At 41.4% G+C, this 17,716-nt stretch overlaps 1 protein-coding gene across 1 annotated transcript in view; it reads right to left on the bottom strand.

Moving 5' to 3' along the window:
- Window positions 1-17,716, bottom strand: part of LOC145519897 (uncharacterized) — a 347,803-nt gene that overhangs the window by 299,697 nt on the left and 30,390 nt on the right. Inside the window, exon 3 of the mRNA XM_081524944.1 lies at window positions 7,148-7,263. Within this exon, the coding sequence (XP_081381070.1) occupies window positions 7,148-7,263 (116 nt within the window). The remainder of the gene's footprint in view (window positions 1-7,147; window positions 7,264-17,716) is intronic.

Below are 17,716 nucleotides of genomic sequence, written 5' to 3' on the forward strand. Positions count from 1 at the left end.
GATGTTGGTTTTGGGTGCAGTGAATTAAAAGCGACTGGTAAATTCTTCAGTTATTCTTTGTCAGAGGAGTTTCATATGCAAAGACTTAAATTTCAGTACAATATTTAGGACAAAAGACTCAGATTAGGGGATTATGTATATCGAAGTGAAAGTCAAGCCTTTGAAATGACAGGATGGTCCTCTAAGGGTATTTATAAGCAATAAAGTTTCTAGGAAATAGACTTTGAAATGTGTATTTACAAAAGAGGATAGAAAAAGGGCAACAGAAGAAGAACTAAGCAGTTACGGTGTTCCAGAAACATCATTTGATGGGGGTTTCAAAAAGGTTTTGGTGGTCAGCTTTGGACACAGAGATGAAGTCACTAGTTTAATGATGACCATGACCATCTCTTGTCAGAAGTCCAGGCTAATCATAACCTCATTAAATCTTAATAATCTAACCTACAAAAAGAGAATGCCCAATCCAGAGGAGAGACTGGGCCCCAATGAGACAATCTATGGATCTGGCTCTATAAAACTAATCTGTAATTAACTAGAGTTTATTATTATTTTTTATCATATTTGTTCTTAAATCTGTTTTGGAATTTTGTCTTGAGTTCCAAAGTTTCAGAACTTTGACTTGAAGAGATAATGATGTCTAGGACAGAGGATGAGATGGTTGGATGGCATCACTGACTCGATGGACATGGGTTTGGGTAAACTCCAGGAGTTGGTGATGGACAGGGAGGCCTGGCCTGCTGCGATTCATGGGGTCGCAAAGAGTCGGACATGATTGAGCAACTGAACTGAACTGAGGACATGAGAAAACGGAAAGTTTGTGCTGTGGTTTATTTGTGCTGTAAGTATACAGTATATGATGTAGAAGAGACCAGGACATACCTGGAAGTCAGCCCCTGTCAAGTGCTCTGAGAAATGTGCCACTATGACATTGGGGTGGGGGAGGGGTGGTTCATGGACTTTGCACTAAGAAAGGCCCCTTCTCCCTCAACTTTTTTCCAGTGATGTCTCCAACATGGTTTTGAATGACTCAAGTTTTGGGCCTCCTACCACTTCCCTTGTTATGCACGTTTGCCATTTCCCAGATTTCATCATTAGGGCATTTCCTGAAATTCAGCCCAATGCGTTCCTTTTTTCTGATTTCAAAAAGGATTCTGTTTCAAGCCTCAGCTGTCAAATGGGGAACCCAACTGTGAACAGTAGCGAATTTGACTGTGACATCAGAGTTTCCAATGGGAACCCGACTTTCCACCCTGAGTTCCAATTTCCCTCTTGGTTCAGGATTTCAGAATAATGCAGTCTTCTCCAGACCTCATGGAGGTGCCACTGCTGGAGCCAATAGCAGCAGGACCCCAAACTGCCTTTGAGGCTGGCAGCCTGCAAGGACTGTCTGCCAAGAACCCCCTTGGAACCTCATCACCTTTCCAAGACCCTGTTTTTAAGCAGATCAAAGTACTTTTCTCACACTGGTGAAAGCCAGAGGTCCAGGTCAAGGTGAATGAGTGTGGGATTCTGAAGGAAGCTGGCAGAACATCAAAGAAAGTTGGGCGGGGCCTGAGTCCTTTCTTTGAAAACTCTTTCCCATTGTTTCCCAGACTTTTCCAGTTTGACACACTGCTGAACTTGCCTCTCTGTTCCCACCCCAAGTCCTTTTAACTGTCCATTAGTTCAATCATCAGATGATTACATCCCTTAGGTACTTACATCTTCCAAAAGCCAATAAAGATACATATGTATTGATCTATATGTGTGAATAAATGTCCATGTTCACCCACACTCACTAGCCATCTCATCTTAAACCCTGAATTCACAATTAAACTTTCTTTCTTTTTCATTCTGTACTTAGTTGTAGCTGCATAGCTCTGTGGCTCCCTGCCAGCCTGTACGCACTCTGAGGATAGCAGTGGTGTCCTCCTAATCATCTCCATGCTATTCCTCAGGCCTAATGCAGGGCCTGCCAAACTTAAAATACTTGAAAATGGCCAGTGATCACCACAGGTAGTCTCAAACTTCCTCCCAATTTTAACAAGTATCTGTTTATACCACAGCAAGGCCTTTGGGGGAGCTGAATTGTCATTCTTGAAGGGCCAGAGAAAAGATACATTCAAGGTCATCGCTTCTTAACTTAGATGGATACAAAAAAACAGGCAATATAGATACAATGAACAAAATAAAAACACAGCCATCAGAGGTAACATGCGCTGGACACTGTGTGTCACCCAGGTGCCCCGCGCGTTGCTGTTATCTCACTTGGCTCCTCACACTGGAGCATCCTGGGCTCATTTGATTTTCACCTCGTCTCCATCTGCAGTCCCCTTGGTGATTCCACATGTCAACCATATGCCACTAACTTCCAGCTTCTCCAGACCAGACTTCTCTTCTAAACCCCAAACTCACACACCCACTGCCTCCACTTGAATGTCACAAACTCAGCACATTGAAAACTCTCTCCTGATCCACCTGCAAAGGCTTCCTTACTTTCCGCCTTCCCCAGATCAGCCTTCCTGCTGCTCAGGTCAAAATTCTTTGAGTCATTGGAATTCTACTCCTTCTCTTGTATCCCACATTCAATGCATGAGAAAGCAAATTCTACTGACTCTCTCTTCAAGACAGATCCAAAATTCTGTAATTTCTAACACTTTCCCTCCATTTCAGTCCAAGCCATGATTACCTCTTTCTTAGGTTGGAGCTCTAGCCTCTAACCACGACTCCCTTCTTCTACCCTGTGCCCTATGGTGTGACCCCAACAAAGTAACCAAAGTACATACTCAGATTTCAATGACCCTTCCTCTCAGAGAAAAAGCCAGTCTTCCCAACATCTGCCATCTATTCTCTGACCCATGTACTAACATTCTCCCACTGCTCTCCTGACTTCTGCCGCATGGTGCTCCTTGCTGTTTCACAAATGTGCCAGACCCACCACTGGGTCTTTGCTCCAGCAGTTCCCTCTGCCTGAAGCATTCTTCCTGCAGGTACTCTGGGCTAATCCCTCAACCCTCTCAAGTTTCACTTAGGTTTGCCCAAGTGAAAGTGAAAGTTGCTTAGTTGTGTCCGACTCTTTGTGACCCCATGGACTATACAGTCCATGGAATTCTCCAGGCCAGAATACTGGAGTGGGTAGCCTTTCCCTTATCCATGGGACTTCCCAACCCAGAGATCGAAACCAGGTCTCCAGCATTGCAGGCAGATTCTTTACCAGCTGAGCCACAAAGGAAGTCCAGGTTTGCCCAAACTACCTTCTTAATGCTACCACTTGCTCACCCCCAACACTCCCAATCCCCCTCACTCTGCTCTACCTGGTTTTGTCCACAATGTTGCTCGTCTTCTAAGATATTACATCAAGTTGGTTACATATGACTTGGTTATCTTTCTTTTCCTTGTATAATGCAAGCCCCATGAGGGTACACTTTTTGCCTTCTTAGTTTGGAAAGATCTGGTACACAGAATAGGCAGTTATTGTTGAATGAATGAGTAAGAAAAAAATAGATGCTCTTGGAATCAAGATACTCAAGCTTCCTGCCTCAGAGCTCCAAGTGGCTTTAACAGCTCAAGCAGAGTGCATTCTTACATCCATCATGCTCCATTTCAGACTCAAAGCCCTACACCCTCCAGTCCTCTAAATTCCCACCCCCCCCCCCAGAGCCTGAATCTCTGCCTTGAGAAACCATTTCCATTTGCCAGAGAGTGGCAAGGCACCATCCCATTTGCTTGAAACCAAATCCAAGTAAGCATGGGGAGCTTTCTTTGTGACAAAATAACTTCTTGGTGAGTGGAAGCTAATAAAATATGACCACCATGGGCAGCACCCTTGGCAGGCTGTTCCTTGAAGAGGGAATCACAGCCTGGCAGAGCTCCTAATAAACGGTTCTCCTCTCTGGCTCCTGATGCTCATTGAAAAGCATGCTGGGACCTGGGTGGGCTTCCAAATCTGCCAGAGTCATGATGGGAAAAGGATGCTTACTTTTGGGGAGCACAAAGGAGAGTGTGCACTTTTGAAAAGAGGGACTATCCCCTATTCTAGTAACTAGACTTCCCTTAATTGCCTATAGTCTTTTCTAGCAATCTTGATTAAGTAATGTCAACTGAACTCAAAGACTTTAAATTCATTCAGGATGAGAATTTTCTCACAATCTTCCCATTAGCCTCAGAGACACTCAGCAGCCAAATTCCAAGATGAGAAAATGCCAAACCTCAGGTGGAAAATTCCGTGGTGGCTGCTATTTCTTGCTTTCTTTTCTCCTCCTACCTGCCCCTCCCCCAATCCTCCTCTTTCTCTTCTTCTTCTTCCTCTTAATACACCTAAGCATTGGGTATTATCATCCCAGTATCTTTCCTGAACAACCTGGATAGATTGCAGGGGAATTATGCAGAATTTTATTAAAAAGCCAGTTTTAAAAGTTTGCACATTTAGTGGCACATCATTGTGAATATACTTAATGCCAGTGAATTGCACACTTACTAAAGAATGGTCAAGGTGGCACATTTTATGTTTTCTATATTTTACCACAATAAAAATAATTAAATGTTACATATTATATGCTTCCATTTATATATTCTTAACATGGCAAATGTGTAAATATGGAGAGAAAATTAGCAGTTGCCAGGAGTTAGGGAAAAGGGAGAAAGGAGGGAAGGTGACTGTGGCTATGAAAGGGTAGCACTAGGGATTCTTGTGATGGTACTGTTCTTTATTTTGATTCTGGTGGTGGCCACACAAATCTCACAAGTATAAAATGTCATAGAACAAAATAACACATGCACAAGCAAGCACAAATGAATGCATGTACAACTGGTGACATCTGAATCAAATCAGTGGATTTCATCAATGTCTATGTCCTGGTTATGGTACTGGTCTGTAGTTAAGTAAGATGCTACCACTGGGGGAAACTGGATGGGGGGTATGTGGGATCTCTTTGTACTATTCCTTACAACTGCATGTGAATATACAATTATCTCATAATAAAAAGTTACACAACAACAACAAAGGATTATTTCTCACGTGTGCCACATGTCCTGCTTGGTATGGCTGGGGGTTCTAGTCTGTGTGGGTGGCACAGGCTGTCAGAGCTTCCACCATCTGGAACATCACCAGTCACCTTGTCAAGGGCAGAGAACATAGCGAGTTTCTCCCTGGCTCTGAAAGGTTTCCACCCGGAAGTGACACATCATTCCCCCTCATGTCTTGTTGGCCAAGCATGACCTTTGATTTCACCAGCTTCCAGGAAGTAGGGAAATTCAGTTTTGCCAATTATGTGGCAAAAGGAGAGGCAAAATATTGGTGAGCACAGTGGTTCTTTAAGAATATCTAAATAGTTAAATATTCACAAAGTATTTTGCATTTACCTCAGCTTCCTCAGTGGCTCAGTGGTAAAGAATCTGCCTGCAATGCAGGAGATGCGGATTTGATTCCTGGGTGGGGAAGATACCCTGGAGGAGAGTATGGCAACCCACTCCAGTATCCTTGCCTGGAGAATCCCATGGACAGAGGAGCCTGGAGGGCTATGGTCCATTGGGTTGCAAAGAGTCAGACAGGATGGTAATGACTAAGCACATACACATTGTTATGTGACCAAGGAAGTAAGGGTCTCCTGCTTGATGATAAATCAAATATAGGAAATGCAAATACAAATATTACACAGTTCATTGTGGACAAAACTTTGTGTTGGACCTGAGTTTCACTGTTTAGAAAGAGTGAGAGCTTACTGAAAGGATAATTAAAATGCTGAAGTGTAATTTTAAATCCATTCATGTAATAAAAATCATTTCTCTTTGGCTTTTGTTTTACTACCAAGTATATGTGGAAAATAACTGCCTATTAAATTTTCATTGAAGTAGTGCTTGCAAATAACCTTTAACTTTTCTATCTGAAGATACAAACAGCCAATTTAAAATGTAACTCAGGTGTGCATGAAAATTTCTGCATGTTAAAGGGAAGCCATGTGGAGGGCATGGGGAATGGTAGGCACAGGTGGGTAGACTGAGATTTCAAAGGACATGAAGTGTGGAAAGAATACCAGAAAGGGCAGGAATTTGCTAAGAAACAGGATACCACTAGTCAAAAAATGACCAGATTACTCAAGGAATGACCAACTGAATGTGTGGTTCTTAAAAACAGAATCAGATATTTGCTACTTGAAAATATATAGAAGATAAAGCTTTTAACTTGTACTCTGTAAAAAGATAGTTATATTGTTCAGAGTTGCTTAGAAATGGAGACAAGGGATAACCTACCCTGTTGAGCATCTATTATATGCCAGTCCTTGTCTATGCCAGTAGCCTTTAAGAGCACCACGCTCTTGCACTCTTTTAACCATTATTAGCACCCTATTTTACAAATGCACAAAGAGTTAGAAACGTGAAATCATGTATCCAGAGGGGCCAATTGTGCCCAGGACTGCCTGACTGCAGAGGGTGGTTCTCTCCTGTTAACTGTGCTATATCTCTCATTCATCAGTAGCTTCATTGGGGTGGGATGGTGAACGGCCATCCCATGACTAGACTCCAGCCCCTTTTCCAGATTCTGTTCAACTGACAGAACAGACCCCTAAGTTCCAGCCAGAGAACACATGTCACACCTCCTGAAGTCCAACCTTCAATGTCCAACCTCTGTGCCCTTGCAAAAGCTATTCCTCTTGCCTTTTCTTCCTGACCTCTGTGCTCAAAATTTACCTATTCTGCAGGTGCCAGCTCATCTGCTTGATCCTTCAAGCCTTCCTACATCATTGACTTAATATCTTTCAGATACAAGGCAAGAAAAGAATGACTACTTGCATGAACTGATGAACAAATGATATCTTCCCCTAGAGTAATGCTCCATTCTTTCTCTCTTTTCATTGCATTTATCGTTGTTGTTATAGTCTACCAGAGGTTGGTAGCTATTTCTTTTCAATTCAGAAAACACTGAGTTCTTCATATCACAAAGTTCATGCCAAGTAGGGTGGGGAATACAACAGTGGTTAAGACCCAGCCCAGACCCAGCCCCTAGGTGCTCACAGTCACACAAATAATACAAACTGTTTGTGAAATGAACTCAGATACACATGAGTCCCCCTGCCAGACTCTCAGCTCTTCGAAGGGAGAAGCACATTTTCAGAGTGGGGGACATGACTTCATGCCTTTTCGAAGAGAAGTCTGACTCACACCAACATACTTCATCAAGAGCAAAGCCCAGTGCAGAATGATCCTGTTCCTGGCCAAGGCAAGACCCACCAGGGTCCATGATGGATGGCCTCATCAACCAGGATTGCAAATGCAGCTCCAGCTGGTCTGAAATGATAAGGTTAGAAAACCAAATGATATTGTCCTGAGCATTCATAAAAATAAGCAGAAATTAGAGAAGGCTTAGAATTCTTAAGAATTATCACTTATTATTATAACCTTGTTTGTTTCAAGAGTGATCCCAGAACATTAAAAAAAAATTATGATAAAATAAGATGGCAACATAATACTACTATTTAAAATAAAATCATAGATTAATACCAGAAAACTCAAGACTATTCCATTTAACTTCGTTTAGGGGAGTCTTTGAAATTAAGTTAAATGACTCCAGGCTTTTTATTTACAGAAACAACTTGGATGTTGGTATGAGAAGTGAGATATCCAAGTCTTCAAATAAACTCAACTCATAGGAGAATTGAAAATAATGAAGAACCATGAGGATGAAAAATAAATCTTTTAAATACCCTCTTATAGGAAAAGCATTTTGTATTAGAAAAAACCCAATAAAAAATTTAAGGACAGGATATAGAAATTATACACACACACACAAATAATCACAAAATCTGCACCACCATTCTATATCCTGAGGGGGAAAAAGGAAGAAAAAAAGCAAATGGGAAAGACAGTTGCACTGCTACAACAAAAAGAAGGAACAGCCCCTCCCCCCAAAGAGGAACTATAGAAATGAAGCTAGAGCCTGGCTGAGTGCCCAGCAGCCTGTAGTGTTCCTTTGTTTGAATAAGCAAAAGGCGCCCCCTCTGGGTGGATGCAGCATTTTGAGCACATGACTTGGCATGTGAAGGGCCTTTGTGCTATGAAAAGGTACTTGGCCTCCTGAAGAATGCAGTCTCACTCAGGGACTGAATTTCAGCTCCCAGCTCCCTTGTGGTAGTGCACACACTGGCAGCTGACCCTACCTGCCCAGCAGCATTCTGCATAAATTGCCTGGGGAAAAGGTAATGGGCTGTAGTTCCTTCTAGTTTCTGGGCTAAACTTTACCTCTCTGAGCTCAGTTTCTTCTGCAAAGTGAGAAGGCAATGCCCACTCAGACTTTTCATGCAGGGATCAAATGAACTTACTTGTGGGGAAAGACTGGCTGAGCTGCCCCTCATCAACACAGGAATAAAACGCTCCTTATTACATAAGCAGTGTCCCATGTACCTTTCAGGGAGTGAAATATTTTCCACTTTCACCTGCTAATGTATTCTTATTTGACATTTTGAAGTATACTCATTTTCATATTTGCCTTCATTTATGTTTCCTTCTTCAAGTAAAAATAATAATTATTATTGTAATAGCAATGAACCAAAACATATAAATGCGTACCATTGACTGACTACTCTCCTGTATGCCAGGCATTGTGCCAAGCACTTCCTATACCTTTATGGTCTCATATAATCCTTAGAAGTCGGAGTGTCATTTCCTCCACTGTATAGATGAAAAAACAAGGAACCAAAGGTTAAGGAATTTAAAGAAAACAAAAACAGCACTAGGGCTTAAATCCATATATTTATGATTCAGAGCTTCTTGGCCAAACAAATAATCTCTTGATTTATTTACTGTAAACAATTTGAAGAGATAAAGGAAATAGCAATCACCCTTCCTCTGTCACCTATCCATTAACATAATGCTATTCATTCTCGTGATGCTGATCTGATTTTGGAGGATGAATCAATAGAAGAAATTTTTTAAACATTCAAGGATATGGCTGTTAGGAGCAGATGCAACCACCAGTTTAGGAAGAAGGGAAAAGACTAATATTGTCTGCACTGTAATTGTTTTCTCTTAGGCACTCCAAGTGTCATTATAATTCCTAATATCATCCCTCAAATCATTTATTCATGTTAATAATTGCAGCAATAATCATTCAGAATCTCTGCAGCTTTAGTGAAGACAGTCAAGGAAATATACAGTGCATTTAATTAAATCTCTATTGAGAGTAAGTGGAAGGTACTTAATCATGTTCATGGGCCTACTCTTTCTTATCAGAGACTCTACTCAGGAGGCCCTGTAGCTCCTTACAACTGACAGGCTGCAAACCGGATCCTGAACTGCACTGCTGCTGCCTTTGACAATTATCACCAGCTACTTCTGCACACCATGCCTCCAAATATGGGCTGCATTTGTGGAACCCATCATGTACGGTTTGTCCTGATTTCTGAAAAATCTTCCCATTATCAGAACATTGGCGTCCCTCTTGTGTTGAAAATGTCTGATTCCCAGAGGTGGGAGCAATGCAAAAAGCTGCTCACCCAAAAGCCAAAATACTTCTCCAATGTTTTTTTGTTTATTTTTTTTTTTTGAGTGGGTGACCAAGAGAATTTTTGAGAGATGATGGAGTGCCAGGAAGTGGATTCGGTATTTCAATTATCTCTTTTAATCCTATGAGGTAGTCAATGGTCAAAATACATAGAGAACTTATACAACTCAATAGAAGAAGAACCTGACTAAAAAGAGGCCATAGGAGTTGAATAGACATTTCTCTAAATATGACATAAAAATGACCAACAGACACATGAAATGGGGCACAATATCATAATCATTTGTTGGTGGTGTTGTTCAGTTGCTAAATCGTGTGCAACTCTTTGCAACCACATAGACTGCAGCATGCCAGGCTACCCTGTCCTTCACTATCTTCCAAAGTTTGTTCAAATTCATGTCCATTGAGTCAGTGATGTTATCCAACAATCTTATCCTCTGCCATCCCCTTCTCATTTTGCTTTTAGTCTTTCCCAGCATCAGGGTCTTTTCCAGTGAGTCGCCTCTTTAAATCAGGTGGCCAAAGTATTGGAATTTCAGCTTCAGCATCAATTCTTCCAATGAATATTCAGGGTTGATTTGCTTCAGGATTGACTAGTTTGATCTCCTTGCAGTCCAAGGGATTCTCGAAAGTCTCCTCCAGCACCACAGTTCAAAAGCATCAATTCTTTGGAGCTCAGCAAAAGAATTTGGTCCAACTCTCACATTCATACATGACAACAGGAAAAAACATAGATTTGACTATATGTACCTTTGTTGGCAACATTCTGACTCTGTTTTTTAATATGCTGTCTAGGTTTGTCATAGCTTTCCTTCCAGGGAGCAATGGTCTTTTAATTTCATTGCTGCAGTCACCATCCACAGTGATTTTGGAGCCCAAGAAAATAAAATGTGTTACTGCTTCCACTTTTTCCATCTATCTGCCATGAAGTGATGGGACCAGATGCCATGATCTTAGTTTTTTGGATGTTGAGTTTTAAGCCAGCTATTTCACTCTCCCTTTTCATCCTCATCAAGAGGCTGTTTAGTTCCTCTTCACTTTCTGCCTTTAGAGTGGTATCATCTGCCTATCTGAGGTTGTTGATATTTCTCCCAGTAATCTTGCTTCCAGTTTGTGATTCATCCAGCTCAGCATTCCACATGATGTACTCTGCATATAAGTTAAATAAGCAGGGTGACAATATATAGCCTTGTCGTATTCCTTCACCAATTTTGAACCAGTCCATTGTTTCATGTCCGGTTTTAACTGTTACTTCCTGACTCACAAACACAATCATTAAGGAAACGCAAATCAAAACCACATTGAGATACTACTTCAGACATGTCAGAATGACATTATCACAAAGGCAAGAAATAACAAGCGTTGACATGGATGTGGAGAAAAGGGAACACTTGTGCACTGCTGGTGGGAATGAAAATTGGTGCAGCCACTAAGGATAATAGTATGAAGTTTCATCAAAAAATGAAAAATAGAACTACCGTATAATCCAGCAATTCCACTTCTGGATATTTATCCGAAGGGAAGGAAATTACTAACTTGAAAAGATATCTGCCACTCTATGTTCACTGTAGCATTATTTACAATGGCCAAGACATGGAAACAACCTGAGTGTCCACTAATGGATGGATGGATGGATAAAGAAGACATGAAATATACACACACACACACACACACATATACACATACATATAGAGAATGACATATTATTCAGCCACAAAAAGAAGGAAATTGTGTTATCTGTAACAACATGGATGGAATTTGAAGGTGTTACACTGAGTAAAATAAGTCAGAGAAAGACAAATACTGTATGATATTACTTATATGTGGAATCTAAAAGAAACAAACAAACAAAAAATGAAGATCATAGATACAGAGAATAGATTGATTCCCAGAGGCAGGGGGTTGAGAGTAGGGGAAAATGTGTGAAAGTGGACAAAAGTTACAAACTTCAAGTCATAAGATAAATAAATCTTGGGGATATAATATATACAGAATAGTATAACAATACTGTATTGTATATTTAGTCAAGTTACTAAGAGAGCAGATCTTAACAGTTTTCATCACAAGGAAAAATGTAACTGTATAGTGATGGGCATTAATTAAATTTATTTTGATAATAATTTTGCAAGATACACATATATCAAATTATGTTGTGTACTTCAAACTAATACAATAATATATCAGTAGTACCTCAACTTAAAAAAAAGTCACTCTCTGCAATAGAACCCATATTACTCTATTGGTTGAGTCCATTATCTTGATATATTTCTATTCCAGATCTAAGCCATAATTTACTCTTCTGTGCCATACTCTGAAGGCATTTCAGGAAGTAAGAGAGGATTCACAGAGCAACTGCAATCAACACAGCATGGGCTGTTGAACAGTTAAAGGACTTGGAAATTTGGTTTTCTGCTTCCCCTCTTCTACAGTTCTGTCCTACTTAGGAACAGCACCAGAGAGTAGGGACAACTCTACTACAGAAAAGTGGCCCCTGGCACCATTTTTCACCCTGAGAAATCAGAGTTTGCTTTCATAACATTCTCACTTGAGCTAATTCCAAAGGGGACAACTGGGAGACCAGGAGGTTTGCTCATGCTTGCCTGGTCCACCTAGAGGCAAGCAATGCCCGAGTCCTTGCAGGGAATTCAAGTGCTTGCAATTCCAGCTGTGCAATGGATGTCATTCTCACTTTGTCTTCCACTGGTGTAGGACAGCTGAGGAAATGCTGCACGCGTCATCCTTACTTTCAAGGGAAAAATATGTCTCCACTACAAGACTATCTATGGTTTTCCAATGTTTTCTCAAAGAAAGGAAAGGGGACGCGCTGAAAGACATGGCTGCCTGCGGACACTGCTGAGTAAATTTTGGCCAGTTTAGCATAGTCATGAAGCTCCAACAATATTTTTTTTTTTCCTGGTTCAAGAGAGAAGGAAATAGTTCTTCCACTCTACTAAAGATTTGCTTGACTTGACAAAGGGGAAATCTATTCTTGCCCTTTGCTATAAAGTGTTTCCATAAGCCCAGAGTTCTGGGTGGTTTTTAAGTATTATGTTCCAACTTAATTCCTTACATTCAAATTTACACAAAAAATGTCTGATCTCAGCAATGGAAAATAATTAACGCATCAACCCATTGTTGAATATTCAATAGCAAAGATCCATTAGCTTGTATGTCAATGCTTAACTACAGTATTGTTAGGTCTGCAATAATTTTTTTTTTTTTTTTTTAATTTGGAAGGTCACCAAACAATGACCGAAATTCTAGGGATGGGATGACCAAATAAGCTCCTGTCATATTTCACTCTTTAAGTTCCTTGCCTTTATATCCTGCCCTTCATCTTCTTTAGTACTCTTCTGCTATCATGGGAATGAATTGATTTTGCCAACTTTGAGGATCCTCATTAGTAATCTATTCAATATGCGCATTCCCTTTGGAAGAAATACAGTAGTCTTGTGTGCATTTCCTATCTGCTCCTAATTTCCTACATTGTGAATTATGTCATCTAGTTTTCATGCTGTTGCCTCTGGGAAAAGGCTGTCTACATCAGTTTGGTCAGACTGCCTCATACCCCTAGAAACACCAGTTTGATCACCACAAAGTTGACTCATGCCCAAGAAGACCAACCCCAATTTCCTCTACTGTTTCTCGTTGTTTAAACACTTAGCCTTCAGAAGGCTCTTGGATGAGTCATTTGACCCACAATGCTTCATCCAAGATCTAATACCATGGCGGGTGAGATTGGTACACATCTTGAAAAAGCAATGGAAACTTCTGAAATACTAAATCTAGGAGATCTATTGTGGTTATGGAGAGTGGATCTTGACCCAGGTGATATTTTGATTCTCACCCTCCTGAAGTTCCTCAGAGCACCTTCAGATGAAGTAGGAAACTTGTGATTTACAGGTTGAAGCAATTAGGTAAGAGGTAATGTAATGCTCATATTTACAAAGCAGGGAGGAGTAAAAATACTTTCACATTAGATTACCAGGATAATTGCTTCTATTATTTAGTTTGATATCCACGGGCAAAGCACACACTATGAAGATTTTGAGAAGAATTTTAACCAAAATCTTGTACTTTTGGTAGAATCTAGCTGAGGGGACAAAAGGTTGATTTCCAAAGCTTCCTCTGAATCGAATTTCCTAAGCAGGCACACCCACAAGCAGTCACACCATCCAGGAGCAAAACTCTGACTGCATTGGGTATGAGGAGAGAATGTTCAGACACACTTTGAAGATGAAAAGTATTTCCTTTTCTATGTCTGCCCTACTCTGTGTTAATCATTCGATTGTGGATACAGGTCCATTAGACTCATATTTTCAAGTTTTTGAAGGAGGAGGGGGAGAAATGTGTTTGGTTGTCCAACAGGAATTATGGAAGCTGGTACCTGCCACTCCAGTCTGGGGAGAAGAGGCACAGTTATGGCCTCTTTGTGCAACATGAACAGTATTCCCTATACCTCTGGTTCCCAGAGATCCAGGGATGCTGCTGCTGCTGCTGCTAAGTCACCGTCAGTCGTGTCCAACTCTGTGCGACCCCAAAGACAGCAGCTCACCAGGCTCTCCCATCCCTGGGATTCTCCAGGCAAGAACACTGGAATGGGTTGCCATTTCCTTCTCCAATGCATGAAAGTGAAAAGTGAAAGTGAAGTCGCTCAGTTGTGTCCGCAATTCCTGTGCCCAGACACTCATTACAGAAGCTCCTATCAATGTTCTGGTCTCAGAAACCAAATCTAATGCAATGAACAACTATGGTCCCATTAACTTAAGGCTAAAATCTGCTTTCATCTGGAATTACTGGACAAACTTAAGTTGCGCCTGCAACAAGAAAAATAATTTGTTCCTGGACCATTTCTGGGCTGTGATAAATGAGACCCAATGGTTGAGTTATTTTACTTAATTATCCCTAACACCTAATTCTATATACCTTCTGTTCTTGTTTTCAGAGTCTCTTGGTTACCATCAGGAATAAAGATATTCAGTGGCTAACACAAAGTTAATTCTAGAACCATAAAAGATAACTATCTGCATATACCAGATGTCCCAGTGCACATAAAAGATGTGAGGTGCCCCCATTCAGAACCATCATTGTCATTTTTTTTTTTTTTTGCCCAGTTTAATGAGCAGTTGATTTGCAATTCGCTGGATCATAATGAGTAATGTAGAATAATAACAATAATATTAAAACCATTCAATATTAGGAATGAGAAAATCTTGGTTCCTGCCTGTGGCAGGCAGAATAATGCTCCCCTAAAGATGTCCACACCCTCATCCCTGCTGTTGCTGCTGCTAAGTCGCTTCAGTCGTGTCTGACTCTGTGCGACCCCACAGACGGCAGTCCACCAGGCTCCCCCGTCCCTGGGATTCTCCAGGCAAGAACACTGGAGTGGGTTGCCATTTCCTTCTCCAATACCCTCATCCCTAGAACCTGTTAATTTGTTACCTTCACAGCATAAAGGGATTTGAGGATGTGATTACAGCTTTGGACCTTGAATTGTGGAAATTATCCTGGATTCTGCAGGTGGGCTCAGTCTAACCACGTGAGTCCATAAGAGTGGAGAGCCTTTTCCAGCTTCAGACAGAAATGAAACATGAGAAGGACTGGCATTTAGATGGAGGAAAGAGCCTACTAGTCAAGAAATTTGGAAGTCTCCAGAAGCTGAGAAGACCACCAATCGAGTGATAGCCACGAGCTGTACGACCTCAAGAAACGGAATTCTGCCAACAACCCACATAAACAAGGAACAGGTTCTTTCCTGGAGCCTCTACAGTAAGGCAGACCTAGCTTAACAATGTTAGACCAGTGAGACTCTACCAGACATCTGACCTACAAGATGCAAGATAATGAGACTTGTGCTATTTTCAGTCACTAAGTTTGTGGTAATTTGTTACAACAGCAAGAGAAAACTAATGCACTGCCCTCGTGCAGTCTAAAGCGGGAAGAAGAAAGAAAATAAGCAGTGACAGTAGAGCAGGGTATAGCTTATGGGGTGCAAATGTTTTGACTCTGGCTCAGCCTCAACTCTAAACTTGGCTTTGTTGCCTAAATGATGATATATGGCCATTGCATTACCAGTATAATGGTGTGTATTAAATAAACCAATTTAAGTTTCAATAAATGATTATGTTAACCTTTTGAAGCAATTCTTTTTTTTTTTTCCTTTTTGACACACTGTGGATCTCAGATAGCATGGTCTGAGCCTCTCTCCTGATCTCTTGGCATCCATCAGGAAGGTGTGGCTCTGAGGCACAGGAAAGGTTGCGGGTTTGAAAGGAGCTGTGTGGAGGCGTGTTGACGGTATCTTCCACAAGGAAGGGATGTCACATGCTAAGGCCAGTGGTAGAGACAGAATTCATGGGCACAGAGGGTCTGAGCAGAGACCACAGCGTCTGGGACAGTAATGGGGCAAGGAGGCCTCAAGGTGCCGGGGGAAGCAGGGAGAGCTTGTTGGTGTAGTCCTTGGGGGCTGTGCTGCAAGTCTGAATTTCATGTTATGGGCAGTGGGAAGTGGTGACAGGCTCGAGGAGTGAGGGGAGGGGAAGCTTATGTAATGGACACACTTAACTGTGGCCCTTTTGGCATTACTCCCCAGTTGTAAGATGTGTGTTCCCATTATCTGTCGCTTTCCTCTCTGCATCTCAATCCTCTTCTGGAAAACGCTCTTATTTTTTCCCACTGTTTTGACTTTTTATTTTAAGACTCAGACAAACAGAAAAGTAGAGCATGAAATAATGAACATCCACAAACCCATTTTCTATATTTAGTAATGTTAACATTTTGTAATTTTGAGTCATTTTTTTCCCCTGATGTTAAAGTAAATTATAGACATCAAGATGTTTTATCCTAAAATAGTTCAGTATGAATCCCAAAGAAGACCATTATTCTACATAACCACAAGTCAGCGTCACAACTAACAAGATTAATAATTGCCCAATATCATCCAAACCCAGTCTTTGTTTCCACTTCTCTCATTGTCCCCACGGAGAAGGCAATGGCACCCCACTCCAGTACTCTTGCCTGGAAAATCCCATGGATGGAGGAGCCTGGTGGGCTGCAGTCCATGGGGTCGCAAAGAGTCGGACATGACTGAGCGACTTCACTTTCACTTTTCCCTTTCATGCACTGGAGAAGGAAATGGCAACCCACTCCAGTATTCTTGCCTGGAGAATCCCAGGGATGGCGGAGCCTGGTGGGCTGCTGTCTATGGGGTCGCACAGAGTCGGACACGACTGAAGCGACTTAGCAGCAGCAGCAGCAGCATTGTCCCCAAGTATCTTTTAAAATTTTTGGTTCAGTCAAAAATGAAAAACTCATATATTTTATTAGATTATTATTTCTTTTGAGTCACTTTTCACAGATCAGGCCTTCACCACCATCCTTACTTTATTTTCCTAAGGCAGAGAGACCAGGTCCCTTGTCTTTTGGAATGCCCCACTTCTGGATTTAATTGGCGCCTTAGGGTGTTGATGAACTGGCTCCTTTGTCTCCTCTCCCCTGTTTCCTGTAACCTTTGTGTTAGAATCCCATTAGTTTTTTTTTTTGGTTTGGCATGAATACTTGGTAGTTGAGGCAAGGTCCTTCCCACTGCCTTCCATTAGGGACATATCATGCCTGGTGCCACATATGTCACCACCACATATGTCAAGATCAATCTCTACTTAGTAAAGTCATGACAGTGATAGGTTTTTTTTTTTATGAGCAATACGTATCTGTAGGATCATATATTAGCCTCATTTGCATATCTAGTACTTCACCAGTAGTCTGCCTAAAGATTTTTGTATTTATTCTTAATTTTTACCCAAATAGGGTTATTTCATAGGTATTGCAAACTGGTCATTTGCTTTTTGATGCAGAGAACGGCTAAACCATGAGGGTGATCAAATTATTTCATTTGGAGCAACCAACGTGGAAAACCTCTAGTGTCCCCTATTTCCCTTTCTTACAGTTCTGCCTCTCTGGGTGTCATCTGGAAGGGGTATGTTCAAGGCTGTCAGACCTCGTCCCTCCCTACAGCCAATGAACCCACACATATCACACACATACCAAGCCAACAAGTGAGGCTGTCTTTCAATTATTGACAGAATTGCTGTCAGACAGCCAACTTTCAAGAGCAGAAAGTGTCCGAGGTGGCAGGAAGCACAGGGCCCCCAGAGGGCCTCCTTTTGCACGCATGGCCCTGTCACGAGGGCAGCCAATTGCCCATCTCTTGTTTGCTTAATGGGAATCACCCAGCCAAGAAAG

This window comes from Giraffa tippelskirchi, chromosome 9 (assembly GCF_054371585.1).
Source record: "Giraffa tippelskirchi isolate mGirTip1 chromosome 9, T2T-mGirTip1v1.2.pri, whole genome shotgun sequence".
NCBI classification, from domain to species: Eukaryota; Metazoa; Chordata; class Mammalia; order Artiodactyla; family Giraffidae; genus Giraffa; species Giraffa tippelskirchi.